The 27640-nt window shown below is 46.4% G+C and overlaps 1 protein-coding gene across 1 annotated transcript in view; it reads right to left on the bottom strand.

Moving 5' to 3' along the window:
- PMEPA1 (prostate transmembrane protein, androgen induced 1) overlaps positions 1–23893 on the bottom strand; it is an 87449-nt gene extending 63556 nt beyond the window's left edge. The window contains exon 1 of the mRNA XM_089689672.1: positions 23456–23893. Coding sequence (XP_089545798.1) covers positions 23456–23558 — 103 coding nt within the window. The 5' untranslated portion in view covers positions 23559–23893. The remainder of the gene's footprint in view (positions 1–23455) is intronic.
- Positions 23894–27640: the final 3747 nt, after the last annotated feature.

Here is a 27640-nt window from a genome sequence, read left to right as displayed (position 1 = left end):
TATGGCCATATTGTACAATTATATCTTGTCATCCTGAACTGGCTTACCTTTGTCTTCTTTTGTAGTTTTCTATTGAAAATTTTCACTAAAAACTTGTGTACGAGAATATAAACAAATGACTGTTAAGCCAAACACCCAAAAATATAAAGACAGTTGTGTGATTGTGCTGTGCATTCTTCAGCATTCAATACCAACTCCTGAACCAATGGCTTGTATCTTATTATCCTGAACTGTCTTTTGTAGTTTTGTACTGAAAATGTTCGATAAAAATTATTGTACGAGAATATAAACAAATGACAGTTAAGAAAAAACACCCAAACACCTACAAAAATATAGACAGTTGTGTATGATTGTGCTGTGCAACCTTCGACATTCAATACCAACTCATAGAAAGGCCAGCACCTGAACCAAAGGCTCACGTTTTTAAAGTCTTTGGTTTGGAAAGTTCTCAGGAGACAGGTATACAAACAGCCAGGCTGACGACATGAATGCTAGAATAAAAATGAAAGCTATTTACAGGGCAATCTGTCCACAAGGTTTAAATGGAAAAAAATGTTTCCTACGTACCTGCGTTATCCCTTTAAGGGCTTTCAGCGGGGGCAATGACCCTTGCCTGGGAAACCCAGCCAAACAAACACAAAGGCCAAGGGGACCCTGAGCTAATTGTGGGGGCTGTTTATCGCCAACCCAGATACATCTTATTCCAGTCCCTGAAATAGATCAGAGAAGGGTGTCTGGAGAAAGCGCTGACCCCACCAGCCTGTGCCCTGTACCGTCAGTGACTCACTTTTGGCTGGGATCAGCGTTCTGGAATTACAGTAATAAAGCAGGGGCCAGTGTAGACAGCGATAGCATGAATCATGCTTTCCACAAGAATAAAGCTTTGGGCTTTCACAGACATCAATTAGAGAGACGAGCCAGCCAGACGTGTTTGTACAAAGTCATGTAGAAGTGAACTCAGAATGAGTAACGCAGTACAGCTGTTACTGTATCCAGTCTACACCTCAAGCCAGACGCACAGGAGGGAGGGCCATGGCGTAGGCAAGGCTGCTATCATCCCATTGGTTACTAAGGGAGACACTTTATCTACAACAGCTTTTTCAACATGGAGGAACCCTTGAAATAACTTTCTGGGCCTCAAGCAAACCCTGCTAGTAACGATTATATCTACAGTTCACATTAACCAAGTGTGATCTTCACTGGGAAGACTGCTGCCAGCATTTGTGGTCATTGGGAAGAATGCCCCTTTTTATTGATTGGTAAAATGATCATTGTCCTCAGGTTATCAGGAAAGGTAGAAATTGCCTGGTTGAGAAAAGCTGATCGACACCTCAACTCAACTCAAAATTCTGTCTGCAGGACCCATTTAAAAATGGAGGCACTGCTAATTCAGTACAGAAAAAGGTGGCTTTGTAACCAAATGTCCTGCCCATAGGCATCACTAGGCCTGGACACTTAGGTCCTGGTCCAGCAATACAGCTATAGACCGATCCATTCACTAGAGAACGATGGCATCACTGAGAACGCAGCCTATCCATTCACTAGAGACTGGTGACATCACTGAGAATGCAGCCTATTCATTCACTAGAGAGCAGTGACACCACTGAGAATGCAGCCCATCCATTCACTAGAGAGCGGGGACATCACTGAGAATGCAGCCCATCCATTCACTAGAGAGCGGTGACACCACTGAGAATGCGGCCCATCCATTCACTAGAGAGCGGTGACACCACTGAGAATGCGGCCCATCCATTCACTAGAGAGCGGTGACACCACTGAGAATGCGGCCCATCCATTCACTAGAGAGCGGTGACATCACGGAGAATGCGGCCCATCCATTCACTAGGGAGCGGTGACACCACTGAGAATGCGGCCCATCCATTCACTAGAGAGCGGGGACATCACGGAGAATGCAGCCTATCCACTCACTAGAGAGCGGGGACATCACGGAGAATGCAGCCTATCCATTCACTAGAGAGCGGGGACATCACGGAGAATGCAGCCTATCCACTCACTAGAGAGCGGGGACATCACGGAGAATGCAGCCTATCCATTCACTAGAGAGCGGGGACATCATGGAGAATGCAGCCTATCCATTCACTAGAGAGCGGTGACATCATGGAGAATGCAGCCTATCCATTCACTAGAGAGCAGTGATGTCACTGACAAGTGGCCAATCCATTCACTAGAGAGCGGTGATGTCACTGAAAAGTGGCCAATCCATTCACTAGAGAGCGGTGATGTCACTGAAAAGTGGCCAATCCATTCACTAGAGACTGGCAAATTGGAATACTTTATATTTTTAAAAATATAAAAATAAAAGGTTGTGCAGAAACTGATCACTTGATGTGAAGGGACTGCCCAATCCAGTGATCAGACTATGACCTAGTGCAGCTACCCGCAGTCTGTTCTTTGAGGGGGAATAAAAATTGGATATTGGCAAGCCTTGGGGGGAAAAAGAAAAAAAAAAAACAGCCAACATTCCAGCTCATAAGCAGACCTGAGGAGTTATCTCTTTGGTAAACCAAGGGTGCAAGACTGTCAAAAATTGACAAAGACAATAACTAGTTGGATAATGTGATGAGTGGAAAGTTGGATGAGGGCAGCACAGTGACTAAATTGTTAGCACTTCTGCCTGGCAGTACTAGGGTCGCTGGTTCAAATCCCGACCACGGCACCACCTGCCTGGAGTTTGCATGCTCTTCTTGTACCTGCGTGGGTTTCCTCTGGATGTCCTGGTTTTCTCCCACTCTCCAAAGACATGCTGGTAGGTTAATTGGATCCTGTCTAAATTGTCCCTAGTATGTGTATGTATGAATGTGAGTTAGGGACCTTAGATTGTACGTCCCTTGAGGGTTAGGGACCTTAGATTGGACGCCCCTTGAGGGTTAGGGACCTTAGATTGGACGCCCATTGAGGGTTAGGGACCTTAGATTGGACGCCCCTTGAGGGTTAGGGACCTTAGATTGTACGCCCCTTGAGGGTTAGGGAGCTTAGATTGTACCCCCCTTGAGGGTTAGGGACCTTAGATTGTACGCCCCTTGAGGGTTAGGGAGCTTAGATTGTACGCCCCTTGAGAGTTAGGGACCTTAGATTGTACGCCCCTTGAGAGTTAGGGACTGATGTGAATGTGCAATATATATATGTAAAGTGCTGCGTAAATTGACAGCGCTATATAAGCACCTGAAATAAATAATCTGCACGTCCCTCCACCCATACAACTATAGTCACCTTTATACCAGGGTGATCAGGGGCAGAGACCAACTAAATTTTAGTTTTAAACCAAAGAGCAATTTTCTTTCCTGCAACCACGGGAATCCCTCCTGCACAGCTATTGTGTTCTCCCGGCAGGCAGCAGGGGGGTGTCAATGCAGGGAGCTGACCGTGCCGGGAGAACACAGTGATTATTGCTGGCAGCTATAGACTCTGGCAATAAATTGCATGAAAAATCTGACATGCTGGTTATACCCAAGTTGATCCATCGATCAACTTGGGTACTATCAGCCTGCCCATACATGCTTTGAATCTTGGCCAGTTCAGCAGGGACTTGAACCGTCTATGGTGGCTGGGTTCAGTCTCCATAGGGTTCAGGCAAAGTTTGATACTTCCCAGAGTTCAGCCTGGCCTTGTCCGGTGAAAAGCCAAGACAGACAAGAGCGGCCTCTTTGTGGGTTACACGCCAAACGACCTTTAAACTTCACTTATAACCTTCGCAGAGGCCCTTCCCACAGATGCGGTCCCTGTCTGGACACAATAGGGACATGCAGAGTTGACATGGAGGTTAACAGCTGGAACTGTTGTAGACATTTTACTAGCCTAGCAGGCTGCTATAAAGGCCAGATGTGAGTCTTCCCATAAACAGGTCGCGGGGGATGCCTCAAACAGATTTTTCTTTTATTGGACAATTTATAAAGGAAGCCATTCAGTTGAGCTCTACACAAAAGGTGCCTCGTAGTCCTAAAGGGCCCAACGCAAGCAATAACTGTACCAAAGAGCAAAGGAATGAACAGATTCTGAGTCGCACAAGAATCCGCAAGTCCTTATGACACAAGGAAGGGACTGAAAATAAGGTTTTGGGCGGTTGCCTTCAAATGATATAATTCACGAAAATCTCAAGCTTTAACATGTCATTTCAAAAGTCATTTTCATTATTTGGGACCTCCTGAGGCCGAACACAAAGGAAAGCCAGTGTAGGCCAGGAGAGATCTTGGGGCTACAGCAGTCCACAAGGCCCTGGTCACTGAATCTCGGTATGTAGGCCTTTTTAGAGGGGGGAGGGTGGGATCTGTTAGATCGGGCAGAAGAGTAAAAAGGGCAGTAAGGCTCCTTTCACAAGGGCAGTTGATCCACGTTTTTACTGCCCATCTACAGGCAAACAGGGTGCCGGTCAGGTAGGTACACACTGCGGCAGCCATGATTCTTTGCATCACAGGAGTGACCATTTTAACGTGACATGCCGAGTTGCACATGCAGCACTGTCAACTCTCCCATGTACAGTTGTGCTCAAAAGTTTGCATACCCCAGCAGAAATAGTGAAATTTTGGCATTGATATTGAAAATATGTCCAGTCGTGCCACAAAATGCTCTTTTATTGAAGGATGATGATCGTATGAAGCCATTATCAAATAGTAGTTTGGCTCCTTTTTAAATCATGACAACAGAAATCACCCAAATGGCCATGATCAGAAGTCTCTGCCCCCTGGATCAAAAGCTTCCCTCCCCTGGAATGTTTGGCCTTGGTACAGACACACAAGGTGACACACACGGGTTAAAAAGCCAATTAGATTAATGTCCCACATCTGTGGCTTTTTAAATTGCAATTAGTGTCAGTGTATCAATAGTCAATGAGTGTTATGTGGAAGCACTGACTAGGCTAGATACTGAGCCATGGGGATCAGAAAAGAACTGTCAAAAGTCCTGCATAACAAAGTAATGGAACTTTATAAAGATGGAAAAGGACATAAAAATTTGTCCGAAGCCTTGAATATGCCAATCAGTACTGTTAAATCACCTATTAAGAAGTGGAAAGTTCGGGGATCTCTTGATACCAAGCCAAGGTCAGGTAGACCAAGAAAGATTGCAGCCACAACTGACAGAAGAATTGTCCGGGATACAAAGGGAAACCCATAGGTACATGTAGGCAGGCAATGGCAGCAAAGAGACTACAGGAGACCGGAAGCATAAAATCCCAACTACGGCACTACCTGCCTGGAGTATGAAGGTTCTCCCTCTGTCTGCATGGGTTTCTTCTGAGTACTCCGGTCTCCTCCGACACTCCAAAGATATGCTGGTAGGTTAATTGGCTCCTATGCTATATATATTATTATACAGGATCTATATAGTGCCAACAGAGCAACGATACAGTTGAATACAAGAGGGCTAGAAGTGTGTATATATATATATATATATATATATATATATATATATATATATATTTTTTTTTTTTTTTTTTTTTTTGTGAATTTGCGACTCTAAGAAGATTGTATTTTGTTTAAAAATAATGCACTTTCAGCAAACTAAAAGCTGTTCAGTTAGGAATTGCACCTAGTTTTACTGAGATATATATATCCATCTCTCTATCTCTATATCTATATCTATTTAATTGTGCCAATTTTTGGGGCTGTTCCTCTCCTTCGTTTAGAACCTGAGCACGCCTGAACTGTAAAAGACAAAAAAAATCGAGGGTGCAAGCTAGAAATTTGTTTTTGCACATAAACACAATGTCCGATTTTCATTCAACGTGTACAGTAATCATACGTAAATAATTAAATAGTAAAAAAAAATGTGCATGACCAGAAGCAAAGAACGACCCCACATGTCCACTTCTGCTACGTAGCTACGTTCTCCTTTGTTGGCTGAGACTTTTCTTACAAGTCAATACAAATCCGACTTCTTCATGATGCTCGCTTTAGTGGAAAATCAGACCATCGGTCGTCCGATTTTCTCGTAGCGCGTACTATGCTTTAGGAAGACCATCTATCCTGGTGACGGCTGTTATCAAGACAGGAACGCAGGACAATCCCCCAGCTAGGGCCGTCTCAATAGCATCATGGGCCCCTGGGTAAAGTAATGCACTGGGGCTCCTACCAGCCTGCCCACCTACTCTCAAGAATTTAAAAAGTTAAAAAAACACACTTATTAGTATTTTTAATAAAATCCATTTTAAAATATGCCATAAATTAGAAACTAAATCAACACAAAGGGCACAGTACAGGGGGAGGCAGAAGAGCACAGTATGGGGGAGGAGGATCAGGAGGGGACAATACTGGTATCAGAAGGGCACAGTACAGGTTCCAGGACACTGCCTGGGATATGGCCTTACAGGGACAGCTTAGTTAAAAGCATGACTGTCCCGGAAAATTCGGGCCAGTTGGCAAGTATAACGTAATGCAAAATTATCATGGGGCCCCTGGGCAGTGCCCAGGGATTAAGACAGCTCTGCCCCCAACAGGGACTACAAATCTCTGTCCAAACCACAGAAAACTAACGGGGAGTCCCACCTGACACGTATTGAAGACTTGTTTGGTTTGGATGGAGTCAGGGTTATTAGGTTGTCCTCTGTCTTGGTGACCGTCACTGGGGCGGAAAGCGATGGAGAATCTACAATTGGGAGATTGTAGAGAGGGATAGGGTGCACGCCACATGGTTCTCCAGCCGAATAAATGCGATAGCTCCAATGATATGTAGTGGACCGTGGCACCACTAAGAACGTTTGTATTGAAAGTTTCCCTTTATTGCTATTCCAAAATGGTCAAGAATGAGTATCACCAGCCCAAAATATAATCAGAGTAGGGCCATTCATTAGTCACAGAACGAGCGACGATATGGATCATCCAGCTCCTTCATGCCTGATGAAGGAGCTGCGTGCTGCGAAACGTTGCTTGCTCTGGCAATATTGAATGACTACTCAGAGCAAAAAGCCGGCCATAGTTTGAATCCGCTGAACCAGCTGAGATGTGAACCAGCCATGGGCAGGCTGCGTGTACCCAAGTTGATCGATCAACTCGGGCACAACCAGCCCGTCGGATTTTACATGCAATTATTAATAGCGGCTATTATAGTCAGAGCACTGGTGAAGCGAAACCCAATTCAGAAAGGCATACATGTCTACATGTTATGTGGACAGGACCTTCACTTTACATGTTTAAAATGGCAAACCTGCTCCTTTACCTTCTACGGATCCGCATGAAAATCCGTGCAACCGCACCACCCACAAAAAAATAACGGACTCGCGGGCTGGTGCCATTATTTCTAATAGCGCGCCGCCCGCACTGGACAACGCAACAGTACTGGGAACCTCGGCTGCGTTTTCCAAAGAAGTGCTGGGACTTCTTCCCTGCGAGTCAGGGGCACAGGAGTCCAAACGAATAGGCTCTCGTGCCCATGCAAAATGCAGCCCGCACGGCCGCATAGATATGAACCGGGGGTCAGTGTTGCCACTGATTATGAAGAGCAATGTCTGCGCCAAAAGCGAGAATTTCCAATCTGATTCAGCACAGCTGAATGTAATATTTACCCTCAAATTCCGAAACCTAATTATGTGTCGTGGGGCGAATGTGAAGCCATATGTCCTTTTGAAGGCCAAGAATCAGAATTCTTTAGATGGCCTTTAAATCTGATTTTCTTTTTTTCCCTTCAGCCATTCCATTACAAGTTCCCTGGTGGGGGTCGCTGGATGAGCCTTCCCTGGGGAACTCTGACCATTTTCTCTGAAGGGTCAAGCCAAGTTTAAGCGGCCCCCTGACTTTGGTGATCTCTGACAGGGGGGGCGACCTGAGCAGCGATTTCATTCATACAGAGAATGGGGGTTAGTTGTTTTGGTCTCGTTGAATGACGTCTTGTATAGGGGCATGCATTGCTCCTGACCTTCACGTGTGACCGCATTTAAACCCTTTGATCAGCGGAGTGATCTTGGCTCATTGTGCTACATTGTTTACCGTCCATCTGGCAATGAAAGTGTTCCTGAATCAATGTGACAATTTCGTATTGGAGGTCTAAAAATACCCTTTTGTTCGTGCAGAACTCCAGGCAGATTAATGTTGCTATAGATTCATTAATAAATCATTAAATGGAGGTTTTAGGTGGAAGTACCTGAAATTGACTTTACAAATACAGCAGAGAAAGAGGGGCAGCTCGGCAAGCCAATCAGGTGAGCTATGTGCAAATATGCTGATAGGAGAATGCAGAATGAGCAGAGGGGGGACCTCATCTCTGCTGCTCCTGCACCATCCAATCAGCAGCCTGGCAGTGGAGAGGACAGCATTCCTTACAGTGGTTGTAAACCTCAGACATGAAAAAGCATATCCCTCTGCAATGTGTACTCGTTGCAATCCAGAGCATGAAGTGTCATTTCTGTCTGCTGTTTAATTCCTCTGTTTCAGAATGAGTCACTGCTGACAAGTTTTCCTGACACCAAGAGAAAAATGGTGACAGGGGAGGGACCTCCAGCAGATTGACAGCCTCAGCTCTATTCCTGTGAGCTGTGTGGAGGAGGGGGGGGGGTCTTTTCCCTTCAATCAGCTCTCTGCCACCTGATTTTCAGAGCTGAGAGATCCTGTGTAAATTCTGCACTTTGAATGGATGTAGGTGTCAGACCGCTGCAGATAAACAGGTACAACACGTAGGAGGATGTGTTTCATCTCTGTGTATCACCTGAAGCCAGTCACTTCACTGGGTATATGTAAGAGTTTACAGCCACTTTAAAAGTAAAGGCAATTTTTTTTGGGAAAGTTGAAGATTTGGAAAGAGTGGAGAGGGGTTAGAACCCCTGTTGGGTTTTTATTGCCATCTGTGTCCCTGATAGGGAGATTCACCCTCTCTATTTGTCATGTATACAGTTAAATCCCAAACTTTGGGCTGTCTACAGAAAAATAGAGGGGGAATCTTCCAATGGGGACACTGGTTCTGTTGACAGCTGGGGGATTCCTTTAATTTGCAGGGATTTTCCCTCACTTCCTGTTTTGGCTATAAGATAGGAAATTAAGGTAAATCTCCCCAACGGAAAACAGATGGTCAAAAAAAAAACCTGACAGGGTTTGTCACCCTCCCTTACTCTATTCAAAATTAACCTTCACGCCGGCGCCTCCCGGCCCTTTAAGGGTTTCAGAAGCTGGGAGGCGGGGCAGGGTTTAGGGTCATGTGACTCACGGAAAGGTCCCGATCTCTTTCAGGGAGTGACTGTGTGTCACGGCAGTCACATGATCGGGAATGGTTCCGATCGAAAGAGGAGATCGGGACCTTTCCGTACCAGACGTGTGCTGGGAGCGCACACTCTCAGCACATATGTTCTTTTTTAATAGAACGCAAATGTGCGGCCGCTCGGCGTCTAGGCCCAGACGCAAGGAGGCCGCACATTTGCGTTCGGCCAGCGTGATGAGGTTAAGAAAAAAGTAGTTCTAGGTAACAAGAGCAAGTGGTATCCTCTGCCTAGCTGTGCTGTCTGGCGGGTCTGTGTAAATCTCAGGGCTGGATGGAAATGCTCATTTGGAAGCCTCTTTAGAGTTCTGATTGAAAGTGTTTTTCTTCTGTCAATTTGTAACCTTTAAAGCAGATTTGTCGCATGGGAAGCAAGGTCTCCAAGCTGAAACTATGCAAGAGGATTTTACTTTGAGTAGTTATCCTGTCACCTACCTCAACACTCGGCTATAGCATAAAAGTTGCATGGAGTATGAATAGGTGTAAAAATGCTACATTCTTGGCTGTCTTTAGATTCAAGATCGTGATTGGCCCAGAAGCAGCATCCAGTCCATGACGTCAAAGCCCCAGATCTACACAACTTGTTCCTGGCCAGTGTCTGAAAGCAACCAACGCCTGGGAGCTGCCCTGTGCCTGGCAAACACAAAGTATACAGAACACAGCTGATGGCAGAACAAAAGGCTATTCCATCCATAGATCCAACAGGACCAAAAGTGAGGAAGTGCATTTTTAAAAAGCCCATAATTATTTATGAAGAGAGTCGTCTTCAATTGTAAAAAAAGCTCATCCAGAGCCCAGGGCAAAGATGCCAAACTGCCCCCCCATTCACAATGTGCAATAGGGGATTCTATACCCAGCAGTCACTCCCTTGTCAAAACCACTGCCAATGTCACTACCCCCATCAGCCTTGTAACAGAAAGCATTGCACCCAGGGCAGCTGCCTCTCTTGCCCACCCCTTGTCCCGGACCCTGCTGTGCAATAATCCAGCGCGATACGTCCTTTCCTGTAATAAAGACCGCTCACTGATGCTCTCTACTTGTGCAGGGGGACTGGTCTTATCTCCGCCCCTTGTTTTCTGCAGACAGTGGTGCCTACTGGGCCCCTCCCACATCTTTGCTCTCTCTCCTTGTGAAGCGTGCCAGGTCTAGTCTCTGCCCCCTCCTGTGGTTTTCTACAGTAGCCTGTGGTGGGTGGTGCCTACTGGGTCCCTCACACATCTTTGCTCTCTCCCCTTGTGAAGGGTGACTGGTCTCGTCTCTGCCCCCTCCTATGGTTTTCTACAGGCAGCCTATGGTGGGTGGTTCCTGCTAGGCCCCTCCCACATCTCTGCTCTCACCTTGTGAAGGGTGACAGGTCTCGTCTCCGCCCCCTCCAGTAGTTTTCTACAGGCAGCCTATGCTGGGTGGTTCCTACTGGGTCCCTCCCACATCTTTGCTCTCTCTTTGTGAAGGGGGACTGGTTTCGTCTCTCTGCCCCCTCCTGTGGTTTTCTACAGGCAGCCTATGGTGGGTGGTTTCTGCTGGGTCCCTCCCACAGTTCAGCTCTCTGCACAGACTACATGCAGCGCAGTGACAAGGTCGCTACTGCTTTCACAAGGTAATATCTAGATTTGGTAAGGCATTTGGTGCATAAAAAACGGATTTATATATTTTGTGGCTTTTAAAGAATATTTTTAAATGAAAGCGCCCGGAGTTCAGCTCTAAATACACAAGCGATCACTACAGTTAGAACGAAATGCTCGGTTTTTAATGCTCCTTTTAATAGGGGCATTAGCTATAGCCAAGTCCATTTCCTCCATGTGCCCAGGACGCTCCATGAGACCAGCTAACAGGATCTGACAAATCCAGGTGACATAACTGCAAGCTGTCCCATATAACACAGCATATGTGCACATTTTAATGCAAATTCTCTTCTCCAGAGCGTGAGATGTTCCAAATTCAGTTCTTTCACCGGTTAAAATTAGATTGTGGAACAGGCGTCGGAGCTCAGCATCTAGAGGAGACAGCAACTGAAAGAAGTGGGCTTGTATGTAGGGGCTCAGGAAACAAACGCTTGAAACAGCCAAAACATATCGTAGATACGCAGAGAACGCCGTGGTATCAGATAACTAAGAGCAGCCTCTCTCAACCAGGGTGCCCAGGCACCCTGGGGTGCCTTGAGGTTTCTTCAGGGGTGCCTTGAGGTTTCTTCAGGGGTGCCTCGGCAAAATGTCTAAAAATTGCCCAAAGCCAGCGGGTAGAACAAGCCCGCCTTTTAGTTACACCAAGCCACAGGTTTTCATTGTGCGCCATTATGACCTTCTAGCCACCGGCGTCCTGACAACCAATGACATCAGCTGATGAGGATGTTGGTTGCCTGCACAGCATCCTAGTTTGACCCTTCCCTGCCCCTCTCCATCAGTGCTGGGGTCACATTAGCTCAGTGACTGAAAAACTGAGGGAGAGGGGAAACACAGGAATACTAGTCAGTACCAGTGTGCAGAAGTGTATTTGCTTTGGAAGAATAAATCCCCTCTAATGTTGGGTGTCCTACATGTGCGGATTTTGCTGTGTTATATAAAAACTATTAGAAAAGTTTTTCACATTTTAGAATGGGTGCATCAAGACTGTCCATCGTGTTAAAGGGTTCCCCCGGGACTGTCCATCCTGTTAAAGGGTTCCCCCGGGACTGTCCATCCTGTTAAAGGGTTCCCCCGGGACTGTCCATCCTGTTAAAGGGTTGCCTCGGGACTGAACCATAATTTTAAAGGGTGCCTCGGGACTGAACCATAATTTTAAAGGGTGCCTCGGGACTAACCATAATTTTAAAGGGTGCCTCGGGACTGTCCATAATTTTAAAGGGTGCCTCGGGACTGTCCATAATTTTAAAGGGTGCCTCGGGACTGTCCATAATTTTAAAGGGTGCCTCGGGACTGTCCATAATTTTAAAGGGTGCCTCGGGACTGTCCATAATTTTAAAGGGTGCCTCGGGACTGTCCATAATTTTAAAGGGTGCCTTGACTGAAAAAAGGTTGAGAAACACTTCCTTAGAAAATGAAAAGTGACAATCAGGAAAAAAGTGACCTTCTCCTAAAAGCCTCCACAGATGTGGATACCTTCTCCAAACTTCTGCAGCCATAAAGCTCCAATTCCTAACCCTGTGTAAGCTCCATATTGGAGCTTACACATTGCAGACTTGCTTTGTCACCTCCTGTGGTCATCTTTGGACTTGGCAAAAAAGCCGCTAACCCTGATAGCATTTGGGCATTGCAATTGGCAGCTCAGGTATAAGCAATGCATCTTTGATGGGGATCACACACCCGCTTCAATATTCAGAAGGGCAGGGTATTCCCCGAGGGTGCCAAAGGAATGGACAGGGAGCCCGTTGAGGGGTGGGGTTTTTTACAGCCAAGTGACAGTGTAAAGCTCAACTCCATAAATCCAATCGACCAGTGCAGAGGTAATGTTACATACACATGTATTGATCATAACAATGTGGGTACCATTTTGTACCAGCAACACAAGTATGGAAGTGCTATACTATAGCTGTGTCCATAGCCAGATGCCAAGAACAGCAATTGGGAGTTAGGTTACGTCATGGCATACCAGTAGACAACCTGGCCTGTGGCTTGTAGGGGTGAAAACCCAACAGGACATGGGGGACCACCTTAACAGGTGGACAGAGAACACACCTTCTGTGCCATATGGCCGTACGTGTTTATACGAACCCAGTGACGTGACACATCATACCTTCATGCCAAAGTGTCTGCTCATGTCCAACTTTGGATGTACGAAAATATCTACAAAATTTGTTTTCTCAGCCAACTTCCTCTCCATTTTCTTCCCAATTAGAAGACCATTCACGCAACATTTTCCCAGTTTAATATGGTTGTTCAAATATTAGGATCAGCTCACGCAGAGTTGACTATTATAGACTGAGCCTGATCGATTCTGGTCTCTTAGGTGTTCCAACTTTCAGATCAGCAAATTCTCTGTTTGAATGTTTTGAGTGTTCACACTTATCTTGGTGTCTTCCGGCTTCAACCTCCAGAATATAAAAGAAGCAAAAACCAATTGAGGAAGGCGGGACCCCCTCATAATGGGCACAGCGGGTGTATAGACCCAGGAACACAGCACAGGGATGATAGGAGCCTCTCATAACGGGTGCAGTAAGTGTGAAGACCCAGGAACTCAGTACAGGGATTGTGGGAACCCCTCATAATGGGCACAGCAGGTGTACAGACTCGGGAACTCAGTACAGGGATTGTGGGAACCCCTCATAATGGGCACAGCAGGTGTACAGACTCAGGAACTCAGTACAGGGATTGTGGGAACCCCTCATAATGGGCACAGCAGGTGTACAGACTCAGGAACTCAGCACAGGGATGGTAGGAACCACTCAATGGGCACAGCGGGTGTACAGGCCCGGGAACTCTCACCAATAAAGTCCCTGAGAGATAAACGCTGTCAGGGGTTTTAACTTTCTACCAATGAACAGCACAGAGATACTGAGAACCTCCCGTAATGGGCACAGTAGTGTGCCAACCTGGGAACTCATAACAATTGTGGGAGCCCCTCAATGGGCACAGCAGGTGTACAGACCCAAAACATAGTACAGGGATGGTGGGAGCCCCTCATAATGGACACTACAGGTGTACAGACCTGAGAACTCAGCACAGGGATGTTGGGAACCCCTCAATGGGCACAGCGGGTGTACAGACCCGGAAATTCACCACTGGGATGGTGGGAACCCCTTATAATGGGCACAGCAGGTGTACAGACCCGGGAACTCAGCATAGGGATGGTGGGAACCCCTCAAAAAGGCACAAAAGGTGTACAGACCCGGGAACTCAGTACAAGGATGGGAACCCCTCATAGCAGGCACAGCGGATGTACGGAGCTGAGAACTCTCACCAAGTCCCTGAGAGATAGAAGACACTGTCAGGGGTTTTAACTTTCTACCACTGAATAGAAAGTTAATCAGTTCTGAATAGAATTCAATGTTCTACCTACAAGCACTAGACACTGACCCTGAGTCTCAGAACTCCAGGAACATCCTAGTCTATCAGGATTTACATCCCAAATCTCACTACAACCTCCTGGGCTCCCCATCCCTGGGTTCATCGTACACCGTGACCACATATTAGTATCTAAATGTAACAGATTAGAACCTGAAGTGAATCTTCGATGAATATATATATATATATATATATATATATATATATATAGACACTTCAACCTATTTGGACTTCACTGACTGCATGCTTTTTCTGTCAGCGACTCAAATAAATGAAAGGAACAGAATTGACAGCCAGAGAGCAGCATCTTTCACAAAGCCAATGATGGCAGCTTTTGTTTCTGTCCGCTGTTTCCCTTTAACAAAGAACCTTTGGTCCTGCAGCACTGGCATCAATGCCCACCAGGGTCCTAACAGCAAGGACTGCTCTCAATGCGTTTATATCCTTGCGTTTCCACTCCAGTCCAGAAACCTACAAGACTAATACCAAACTGCCTGCAGAAAGGACGTTAGATTGTAAGCCCAGTTGATGTGCTTGCCTACATACGCTAAAGTGCAGCAGAACATCGGTTGAATAACCGCTATTGAAATCATCACGTTCTAGAAAAAAAAAAAAAGCCAAAGAAAATATTCCGAAAGCAAAAAACTTCAGCATTTTATCCTCCTGCTCCTTAACAAAATTAACCTCTTATTGGCTGCTATCGCCATGTGTTCCAAATAGATGAGGGTTAGTGATCAGTACCAGGAACTAGAAGTGCAAGAAAACCGCAAAAACTAAAAAAAACAAAAAAAAAACCCAAAACAAAACCTCTAATAAAAGTGAAAGACAAATTCTGCCAATCACTATGAGGAGCCCTGATAATAACCCTCCTTACCGCTATTACCGAAGGTACAGCTATAACAAGCTTACATGGAAAGTTCTCGCCTGACTAAGCATGGTGGCATTGGGAGGCGCAATGCCGAAAAATCCTCCAAAGTACTTCAGTCCAACAAGCCTTCTCTTTTTTTGCTGAAATCAAATGATATTTGCTTTTCTAAGAGCTGCTGCAGCAGTTGCACGCCACTAGTCTATGTTAGACCTCCCTGACAAGCGTGGCAGCAGGTAGCACCATCTATTAGACAACGAGACTTACTGATGTCTGCTTATTTGCCCCCCAGACGGTAGGGGAAAAAAAAAAAAAAAAACCCAGACGTCTGAAAGGCTTCGTCTGTCTCGTTAGATGGGGACGCAGGAAGCGCAATGAATTACCTCGCAGACCTCTGCGCAGCCTGATAACAATAAGCACCACTTTCGGCTGCCTTGTTTGCTGCACGTTTGACTCACAAGACAGTAAGAAAGTCGTCCGAATTTCAAGCAATCTGAGGCGGCTTACCGGTTTACGTGGTAACCCACCCCAGCCTATCGGAAAACGCTGTTAGGGCGTATTGCATCTCATATACACCTTTTAAAGCCGATTACTACTACTACTAATTTTTTTTTCTTTTTTTATATAAAACATTACAGCTCCATAACATAAATCGAAATGAACGGAAATACTGGAAGCTGATCACCTTGTTTATAGCAAATTATTATTATTATACATTTATATGGCGCCTACAGTTTGCTCAGCACTTTACAATATAACGGGAGACAATACAACAATACAGATCAATACAAGAGGGATAGGCGGGCCCTGATCCTCAGAGCTTACAATCTAGGATGAAATATCAAATATTAACAAGCCAATGCATTCCATTGTATATTTTCTTAGATACACAGAATATAACATTTATAGGTAAAGCTGATCCAGGGAATATCCGATTGCCTCTCGGGAGATCAGGAAGGAATTTTTTTCCCCTTTGATTGTGCTTTGCTGGTTTTTTTTGCCTTCCTCTGGATCAACTGTGGGTGTAGGATTATAACTTTTTTTTTTTAATGGTTGAACTGGATGGACTTTTGTCTTTTTTCAGCCAGACTAACTATGTATGAAACTATTTAGCCCTTTTTTCCCTGTTATATTATGATCTATACACAGGAGGCCTCACTATGCATTTTAGGGTTGTAGGGAATAGGTAAGGAGACCACCACCACAGTGGCTAAGGGGTTAGCACTTCTGCCTGGCAGTACTCGGGTCGTCGGTTCGAATCCTAACCATGACACCACCTGCCTGGAGTTTGCATGTTCTCCCTGTGCCTGCGTTGGTTTTCTCCGGGTACTTCAGTTTCCTCCCACACTCTAAAGACATGCTGGCAGGTTAATTGGATCCTGTCTAAATTAGCCCCAGTATGTATGTATGAATGTGAGTTAGGGACCCCTTGAGGGTCAGGGACTGATGTGAATGTACAATATATATGTGAATCGCTGCGTAAAATTGGCGGCGCTATATAAGTACCTGTAATAATAATAATACCCCCCCTTTCTAAAAATTGGGGCTCATTTAAAGCACAGTACATGCAACCAGTCTTGTTTGTGAAGGGTTAATGCATCATAACCACATTCTAGCCATAGGATCTGACATTCGCAGGTTTGAATTACGCCCGAACGACAAAAAAACAAAAAAGAAAAAACTTGGATAGAATCTCACACGTACCAAAAAATTCTTCAACAATATGGAATCCCGGCAGTTAAAAATAAACACTCATTTTGTTGCAGTTTAAAGTCTATACAAATGCAGACTGAAGAAAAAAAAAAGTTGTAAGCAGCCTTGTCCCTAAAGATGAGATCTCGGGGGGGGGGGGGGGGGTTGTGGGGGGGAGAGCAGACTGGAGGATGTGGCAGCCTGAAGGATGTGTGACATTACAAAGTCACTTCCTAGGTAGTGTCCTCAATTTTACATGTCTTGGAGGGGGAAGTCTGCACCTTGCAAGTAATGATGCCAGGTTGCTGATGGATGTAGATTTACTTATGGATCAGACAAACAAGCTGAAATCACCAAAGGGTGACCGTTTTCTGACATGTCCACCTCAAGTAAGAGGTTTGTGGCAGTTTTTCGGCATGTCCACCTCAAAAAAAAAAAAGGAGGTTTGCAAAGGTTTTCCAACATGCCCACCTCAAAGAAAAGGAGGTTTGCGAAGGTTTTCTGACATGCACACCTCACCTCAACATCTTGTGGCAGTTTTCCGACATGTCCACCTCACTTCCACTGCTTGTGGCAGTTTTCCGACATGTCCACCTTAAAGAAAAAGGAGGTTTGTGGCAGTTTTCGGACATGTCCACCTGACCTCAACTGCTTGTGGCAGTTTTCTCGACATGTCCACCTCAAAGAAAAGGTTTGTAGCAGTTTTCCGACATGTCCACCTCAAAGAAAAAGGAGTTTTTTTGTGGCAGTTTTCCGACATGTCCACCTCACCTCAACTGCTTGTAGCAGTTTTATGACATGGTCACTGAAAATAAGAGGTTTGTGGCAATTTTCTGACATGACTACTGCAAATAAAAGGTTTGTGGCAGTTTTCAGGACCACATTTTTCCTTCAAGTGATGGGGCTAAACGTTCTAAACCAATATAACACTCAAGGTAGAAGGTAAGAAGGTGGGCTATTTGCAGTAACCCACGGCAACCATCCATCCATTCCGGGAAACAAGGAGTGAAAAGCACCAACTAATCAGGACATATTTATTATAAATCTGTACAAGTGTGTAATTGGAAACAACGCTTTTTCACAAAGTTAAGAGATCATTGACAAAACTGTCAAGTTATCAGATAGCACTGCATAATCCCCCCAAAATAGTTGTTCAGGGGTGCAAGACGATGCCATCCCTGAACGAGCCTTCTATCTTTACCAAATACACAATTCATAATCAGTTCAGTCATTTCAAGATCATTCTTGGGGGTTAAATTACAAATACGAGTTTAGTTCCTAAAGAACGGTAGGATGTTTGACCCCCCCATCTACCAATCGGAAAACAGAAAGTGAACAAAATACAAGTTTGGGAATCCAACGCAGGTTTGTTGATCAAGCAGATCTTAACACATTACAGTTTTAATATTCTAACAAGCTGTACAAGACTAAAGCTGGGCATAAATTATACAATTTTCCTTTCAATTTACCTTCAACTACGTAGTACAAAGGCCTGCCTGATTGCTTACAAATTGAAAGCGTTTAGGTTTGACCTATGATATGCATTTTGGTAAATCTAAAAAGGAAAACTATGTAATGAATGGCCAGCCTAAGGAGGTATAGCACTGCTGCATTTTGATATTTAGCCATCTCTGGAGGAGCTGAAGGTTCCAATCATGCCTGTCTAGACTGACAAAGCATGCTGGGACTTGTGGCTCCTCAACAGCCTGATGTGGAACATTGAACGTCTTCCAAAACCTATCCACAAATCTATATATAACTCCATAAACAGCACAGCCTCAAACCTCCGATTCATCAGTCAACAAACACTGTCCGAAAGACCTTTAAAAAAAAAAAAAAAAAAAAAAAAGACCGTTGAGCTTTTATTTTAGAAATGTGCAAAAAACATCCCATTAAGACTTTTTAGATTTATTCTAAAACAAAACATCGAACAAAGTATTTGAAGTAAACGACAGAATGGAGTATCTAGCAAGTATATTGCTTAAGAATAAACAACCAGAAAAACAGGTCATCTAAGGCAACGTTTTTATAAACTCTGCGTCATCGTTAATGCCGATAAACAAAAAAAAAAAAAGTCGAGATTCCTCACCGATCTAAATGGTAATTGCATATTCGACTAAAGAGACTGTTAGACGGTTAAACAGAAACCCCAAGAAGCCGGCACTAATTATCAGCTTCTTGCCCTGACACTTTGTGAGTTAAGTGGATGGGAATTAACACGAACCAACCCAGATTACAAAGGACGACATTTAAAAACCGCGGAGCCCCACGAAGTAAAAAAAAAAAAAAAGGAAAGACAACGAACGCCATCTAAACATCTTTATTTTTAAAATGATGCAACTTTCAGCTACACTTTTTAACCCTGCTCACTTATCACGATATCCCTCATGTGATCTCTTAACAGATTCGGGATTTATACGAATAAAAAAAGGAAGACAAAAAACGGAAGAGGAGGAAATGGGGTGAGATTGAAAGGGAGTGAGAGAAATCAAACAGCCTTTTGGGGAGGAATTTGTGGCAGCGATAATGGCGATCAATAAAGAGCCTCCGGGTCTACGGTTTTGTCTATTGCCTCTTGCGGTTGGGGCTCTTTAAAAGAAATGGTTTGTCTGCCAAGCTAGGGACCTCTGTCGATTGCTATTTGGACGCAGACCCAGCCAGCAAGCTGTCTGGTCAACCTCCCAGGGGGGTTGTCACTCCTCCTCCCCCCCCCCCCCCCCCTCTCGTCTCCCAAAAATTTTTGGTGCAGTCACTGCTCCCAGCTCAGTTGCAGAGACATTAAAAACCTCAGAGTGCAGCTGCAGACATAACAGCTACACTTTTTTTTTTTAACTGAAACTTACGCAACTGACGGTCAAAGCTAAACTTCCTGAGAGCTCATTAAAAAAAAAAAAAAAAGCATTGAGTAAGATTTTTTATTTGAAGTTTTCCTGTTAAAAAGGTGTTACCGCAACATTCCAGATTCGAAGGAATGGTGAAAAATCTCTTCCTTAACCAATAGTTTCTGCGCGAAAAAAAAAGGTAGACGTTGCGTCAGTGTCGCAGACACAGCTGAGGTCATTGTCACTTGCTCCAGTCTGAGGCAAGAGGCAACAAAATAAAAAAGATCAACAAAAAGCACAGAACATCCTAGAACTGTAAACACTCTTGAAAACTAAAAAGTTAAGAATTTGCAGGAAAATGACAGAAGCAGACAGGAAGTCTCTATAGATTTACAAATAGGAGACAAGGGGGGGGGGTTCATGTAACTCATTCAGGTCTGTTGCCTTCTCAAAACTAAAAACAAAAAAAGATCGGAGGAAACAACTCCAAACTGCAACCGTTCTATCCTACACCTTCCTGACAAGTTCAGCAACTAGCAGGATTTGGGACAGATTTGTAAACTGTTGGTTTTAGGATACAATTGTCATAATAAAGTGACATAATAGTTCTAATAAATAGAGAAATGGGAACTCTGACTTCCTCTACACCGGGGATAATTAAAGTGACAGGAAGCGGGGAAAACCCCTCCCTTGGTAAAATCAGAGCCCTTCTCTGTCCAAACAGAAGCCTCTGTCTGAGTCCCTTTAATAATAGAGGAAACAGGAGAAACAAGAGGCAGCTCTGAAATGTAGAAGGAAATGTTAGATACATTGTTGCAGAAAGACTCCTGTGAGGCCACCGCTGAGTCTAGAAGAGAATGTTAGATACTTGTCTGAGGAGGACACAGATGAATCTAGAAGGGAATGTTAGATACTTGTCTGAGGACACAGATGGGTCTAGAAGGGAATGTTAGATACTTGTCTGAGGAGGACACAGATGAGTCTAGAAGGGAATGTTAGATACTTGTCTGAGGAGGACACAGATGGGTCTAGAAGGGAATGTTAGATACTTGTCTGAGGAGGACACAGATGGGTCTAGAAGGGAATGTTAGATACTTGTCTGAGGACACATATGGGTCTAGAAGGGAATGTTAGATACTTGTCTGAGGAGGACACATATGGGTCTAGAAGGGAATGTTAGATACTTGCCTGAGGAGGACACAGATGAATCTGGAAAAGAATGTTAGATACTTGTCTGAGGACGACACAGATGACTAAGTGAATGTTAGATATTTTTCTAAGGAGGACACAGATGACTAGAAATGAATGTTAGATACTTGTTTGAGGACACAGATGGGTCTAGAAGGAAATATTAGATGCAATGTAGAAAGGAGGACACAGATGGGTCTAGAAGATAATATTAGTTACTTGTCTGAGGACACAGTTAAGTCTACAAGAGAAAGTTAGATATCGCGTAGAAGTGAGGACACAGATGGGTCTAGAAGGAAATATTAGATACAACATAGAAGTGAAGACACAGGTGAGTCTAGAAGGTAATGTTAAATACGACATAGAAGTGAGGACACAGATGGATCTAGAAGGGAATGTTAGATACTTGTCTGAGGAGGACACAGATGGGTCTAGAAGGAAATATTAGATACAACATAGAAGTGAGGACACAGCTGAGTGTAGAATGCAATGTTAGATACGACATAGAAGTGAGGACACAGATGGATCTAGAAGGGAATATTAGATACAACATAGAAGTATGAACACAGCTGAGTGTAGAATGCAATGTTAGATACGACGTAGAAGTGAGGACACAGATGGGTCCAGAAGGGAATGTTAGATACTTGTCTGAAGACACAGATGGGTCTAGAAGGAAATATTAGATACAGCATAGAAGTGAGGACACAGCTGAGTGTAGAAGGTAATGTTAGATACAATGTAGAAGTGAGGACACAGCTGAGTGTAGAATGCAATGTTAGATACGACGTAGAAGTGAGGACACAGATGGGTCCAGAAGGGAATGTTAGATACTTGTCTGAAGACACAGATAGGTCTAGAAGGGAATGTTAGATACAACGTAGAAGTGAGGACACAGCTGAGTGTAGAAGGTAACATTAGATACGACGTAGAAGTGAGGACACAGATGGGTCTAGAAGGAAATATTAGATACAATGTAGAAGTGGGGACACAGATGGGTTTAGAAGGGAATGTTGGATAAGAAGTAGAAATGAGGACACAGATGGGTCTAAAAGGCAACGTTAGATACTTGTCTAATGAGGACACAGATGGGTCTAGAAGGTAACGTTAGATACAACATAGAAGTGAGGACACAGATGGGTCTAGAAGGTAACGTTAGATACAACATAGAAGTGAGGACACAGATGGGTCTAGAAGGGAATGTTAGATACGAAGTAGAAGTGAGGACACAGATGGGTCTAGAAGGGAATGTTAGATACGACGTAGAAGTGAGGACACAGATGGGTCTAGAAGGGAATGTTAGATATGACGTAGAAGTGAGGACACAGATGGGTCTAGAAGGGAATGTTAGATACGACGTAGAAGTGAGGACACAGATGGGTCTAGAAGGGAATGTTAGATACGACGTAGAAGTGAGGACACAGATGGGTCTAGAAGGGAATGTTAGATACGACGTAGAAGTGAGGACACAGATGGGTCTAGAAGGGAATGTTAGATACGACGTAGAAGTGAGGACACAGATGGGTCTAGAAGGGAATGTTAGATACGACGTAGAAGTGAGGACACAGATGGGTCTAGAAGGGAATGTTAGATACTTGTCTGATGAAGACACAGCAAAGTCTAGAAGGGAAAGTTAGATACAACATGGAAGTGAGGAGAGACCCGAGTCTAGAAATAAACGTGCAATATAGCAGTGAGAACACAGCTAAGGTTAGATACAATGTATCAGTGAGGACAGAGCGGAGACTAGAAGGAAGGAAACATTGACTACGATGTATCAGTAAACTGAGTTTAGAAGGAAGGAAACGTTGGCTACAATGTATCAGTGAACTGAGTCTAGAAATAAATGTTGCATACAATGTATCAGTGAGGGGAGTCTAGAAGGAAGGAAGTGTTGCATACAATGTATCCCAGAGCTGAATATAGCAGGAAGGAAATGTTGGATACAATGTATCACAGAGGTGAGTCTAGAAGAAAGGAAATGTTGGATATAATGTATCAATGAGGGGAGTCTAGAAGGAAGGAAATGTTGGATACAATGTATCACAGCTGAGTCTAGAAGGAAGGAAATGTTGGATACAATGTATCACAGCTGAGTCTAGAAGGAAGGAAATGTTGGATACAATGTATCACAGAGCTGAGTCTAGAAGGAAGGAAATGTTGGATACAATGTATCACAGAGCTGAGTCTAGAAGGAAGGAAATGTTGGATACAATGTATCACAGCTGAGTCTAGAAGGAAGGAAATGTTGGATACAATGTATCACAGCTGAGTCTAGAAGGAAGGAAATGTTGGATACAATGTATCAAAGAGCTGAGTCTAGAAGGAAGGAAATGTTGGATACAATGTATCAAAGAGCTGAGTCTAGAAGGAAGGAAATGTTGGATACAATGTATCACAGAGCTGAGTCTAGAAGAGCTACAATGTAGCATTAGAGCCTCCAGTGAGCCGAGCCCAGCAGTCCCCCCTCCCCCTCCCTTCCTCCTCCTCCTCATATACAATGTACAGAAAACTTCACAGAAACTTTTCCAAGTCGTCTCCTCCATAGAAGCAGCGACCACAAGCGGATCAGAAGCGTCTCAGCTGCTCGGGAACTACAAGAAGCAGCGAGTCAGCGGAGGGCAGGCTGGTACTTGTAGTTCCACAGCCTGGAGGAAGGAGAAAAGTGCGTTAGGATAATAAATGTGGAAGGTACTCACTGATCTCCATGCTCTGGAATAAAGACCTTTTACAGTTGCATGTGCAGGAGACATTGGAGTGGGTGGTGGTGCCGGTACCGTTCAGACCCATCAAGCTGTACATGGAGGGAGGGGGTCTCCAGGGACAAAGTGGGGCTCACTCAGCGACACAGGGCACGGTGTGCGGGGACATGGCAGGCAGCTGGTGGAACTGTGATCGGTGGTGGCGGAGGAAGAAGAGTTACTTTGTATCAGTCCCAGGCTGGAGGAGGCAGGGAGGGAAGTCCTGCGAAGCTGCTGAGTGCCTGTCCTTGGTCTGCTGGAGGTCCCAGGCTCTGGCTTAGTCCCTGTCCGCCCCAGTGCCTGGCCGGGCTGCTGGAAGGAGAGCAGTCAGTGAACTCCCCGGCGCTGCCGTCCTCCTTCCCCCTCCTCAAGTCCAAGGAGATTGCCTTACAGCTGGATCCAACCCCAGGCAGCCAGACGGGCCGTGACGTCAGCGCCAGACTGGGACTGCCCTTCCACCGCACGGGGGCGGGGCTGAGGGGGGGAGCTCTGACTGACAGGCTGGGGAACCACTCAGAGACACCCTGGAGGGCGGGCGCTGTTCTTAAAGGGACAAGCACCTGGTAAGACTCACACTAGCCAACAGAGGGAGATTAGCAAGAGGGAACTTGTCTGGAATTTTTTTTTTCTTTGACATTAAATTTCTGGTGAGTTTTAAAGGAATGATTTTATTCTCTCTCTATACCAGGGGCGGACTGACCATTCGAGCACTTGGGCACTGCCCGAGGGCCCGGGGTCAGTAGGGACCCCATGAGATGCCTCTGGTACCTGTTTCATATGCTTTTTTGAGTTTGGGCAAAGACAGAGGGGCCCCATGATCTCCTATTGCCCGGGGGCCCCACGAGTTGTCAGTCTGCTCCTGCTGTATACACATATATATATACACACAGGTGTGCGAACGCCTCAGTTAACGTAATTTTCGGTTTACGAATGAAAATCCATTGAAAATGCCTCGGTTTACAAATTTTTTTTTTCGCAATACAAAAAGTTTCCCCCAGGATGCATTGCGCCTGGGAGGTTTATAGCGCTGGCCCCGTGCCATTAAAGTGCGCTCTATAAAGAGTTTTGAACAGATGACTTTATTTTTTTTACTTTTTTCTGACCTCCGGAACGGATTAATTGTTTTTCAGTGTATTCCTATGGGAAACCGTGTTTCTGTTTACGAATTTTTCGCAATACGAAACGTTACGTATGCCCATATCGCACAGCAGCCGGGACGGGCCACACACACCACAGTAGCCGGGCCACACACACACACACCACAGTAGCCGGGCCACACACACACACACACACACACACACACACACACCACAGTAGCCGGGCCACACACACACACACACACACACACACACACACACCACAGTAGCCGGGCCACACACACACACACACACACACACCACAGTAGCCGGGCCACACACACACACACACACACACACACACACACACACACACCACAGTAGCCGGGCCACACACACACCACAGTAGCCGGGCCACACACACACCACAGTAGCCGGGCCACACACACACACACACACACACCACAGTAGCCGGGCCACACACACACACCACAGTAGCCGGGCCACACACACACACACACACACACCACAGTAGCCGGGCCACACACACACACACACACCACAGTAGCCGGGCCACACACACACACCACAGTAGCCGGGCCACACACACACACACACACCACAGTAGCCGGGCCACACACACACACCACAGTAGCCGGGCCACACACACACACACACACACCACAGTAGCCGGGCCACACACACACCACAGTAGCCGGGCCACACACACACACACACCACAGTAGCCGGGCCACACACACCACAGTAGCCGGGCCACACACACACACACCACAGTAGCCGGGCCACACACACACACACCACAGTAGCCGGGCCACACACACACACACCACAGTAGCCGGGCCACACACACACACACCACAGTAGCCGGGCCACACACACACACACACACCACAGTAGCCGGGCCACACACACACACACCACAGTAGCCGGGCCACACACACACACACCACAGTAGCCGGGCCACACACACACACACACACACCACAGTAGCCGGGCCACACACACACACACACACACCACAGTAGCCGGGCCACACACACACACACACACACACACACACACCACAGTAGCCGGGCCACACACACACACACACACACCACAGTAGCCGGGCCACACACACACACACACCACAGTAGCCGGGCCACACACACCACAGTAGCCGGGCCACACACACCACAGTAGCCGGGCCACACACACACACACCACAGTAGCCGGGCCACACACACACACACCACAGTAGCCGGGCCACACACACACACACCACAGTAGCCGGGCCACACACACACACACCACAGTAGCCGGGCCACACACACACACACACACCACAGTAGCCGGGCCACACACACACACACCACAGTAGCCGGGCCACACACACACACACACCACAGTAGCCAGGCCACACACACACACACACCACAGTAGCCGGGCCACACACACACACACCACAGTAGCCGGGCCACACACACACACACACCACAGTAGCCGGGCCACACACACACACACCACAGTAGCCGGGCCACACACACACACCACAGTAGCCGGGCCACACACACACACCACAGTAGCCGGGCCACACACACACACACACACACACACACACCCCACAGTAGCCGGGCCACACACACACACACCACAGTAGCCGGGCCACACACACACCACAGTAGCCGGGCCACACACACACACACCACAGTAGCCGGGCCACACACACACACACACCACAGTAGCCGGGCCACACACACACACACACACCACAGTAGCCAGGCCACACACACACACACACACACCACAGTAGCCAGGCCACACACACACCACAGTAGCCAGGCCACACACACACCACAGTAGCCAGGCCACACACACACCACAGTAGCCAGGCCACACACACACCACAGTAGCCAGGCCACACACACACCACAGTAGCCAGGCCACACACACCACAGTAGCCAGGCCACACACACACACACACACCACAGTAGCCAGGCCACACACACACACACACACCACAGTAGCCAGGCCACACACACACACACACCACAGTAGCCAGGCCACACACACACACACCACAGTAGCCAGGCCACACACACACACACACCACAGTAGCCAGGCCACACACACACACACACACACCACAGTAGCCAGGCCACACACACACACACACCACAGTAGCCAGGCCACACACACACACACCACAGTAGCCAGGCCACACACACACACACCACAGTAGCCAGGCCACACACACACACACACACACACCACAGTAGCCAGGCCACACACACACACACCACAGTAGCCAGGCCCCACACACACACACACACACCACAGTAGCCAGGCCACACACACCACAGTAGCCAGGCCACACACACCACAGTAGCCAGGCCACACACACACACACACACACACACACACCACAGTAGCCAGGCCACACACACCACAGTAGCCAGGCCACACACACACACACACACACCACAGTAGCCAGGCCACACACACACACACACACCACAGTAGCCAGGCCACACACACACACACCACAGTAGCCAGGCCACACACACACACACCACAGTAGCCAGGCCACACACACCACAGTAGCCAGGCCCCACACACCACAGTAGCCAGGCCCCACACACACACACACACACACACACACCACAGTAGCCAGGCCCCACACACACACACACACACACACCACAGTAGCCAGGCCACACACACACACACCACAGTAGCCAGGCCACACACACACACACACACACCACAGTAGCCAGGCCACACACACACACACACACACCACAGTAGCCAGGCCACACACACACACACACACACACACCACAGTAGCCAGGCCACACACACACACACACACACACCACAGTAGCCAGGCCACACACACACACACACACACACCACAGTAGCCAGGCCACACACACACACACACACACACACACACACACACACCACAGTAGCCAGGCCACACACACACACACACACACACACACACCACAGTAGCCAGGCCACACACACACACCACAGTAGCCAGGCCACACACACACACCACAGT

This window comes from Staurois parvus, unplaced genomic scaffold (genome assembly GCF_062004578.1).
Source record: "Staurois parvus isolate SC_StPar_1 unplaced genomic scaffold, SC_StPar_1.0 ptg000490l, whole genome shotgun sequence".
NCBI classification, from domain to species: Eukaryota; Metazoa; Chordata; class Amphibia; order Anura; family Ranidae; genus Staurois; species Staurois parvus.
The sequence above is the reverse complement of the archived record's forward strand: the minus strand, read 5'-3'. Positions and strand labels throughout refer to the sequence as shown.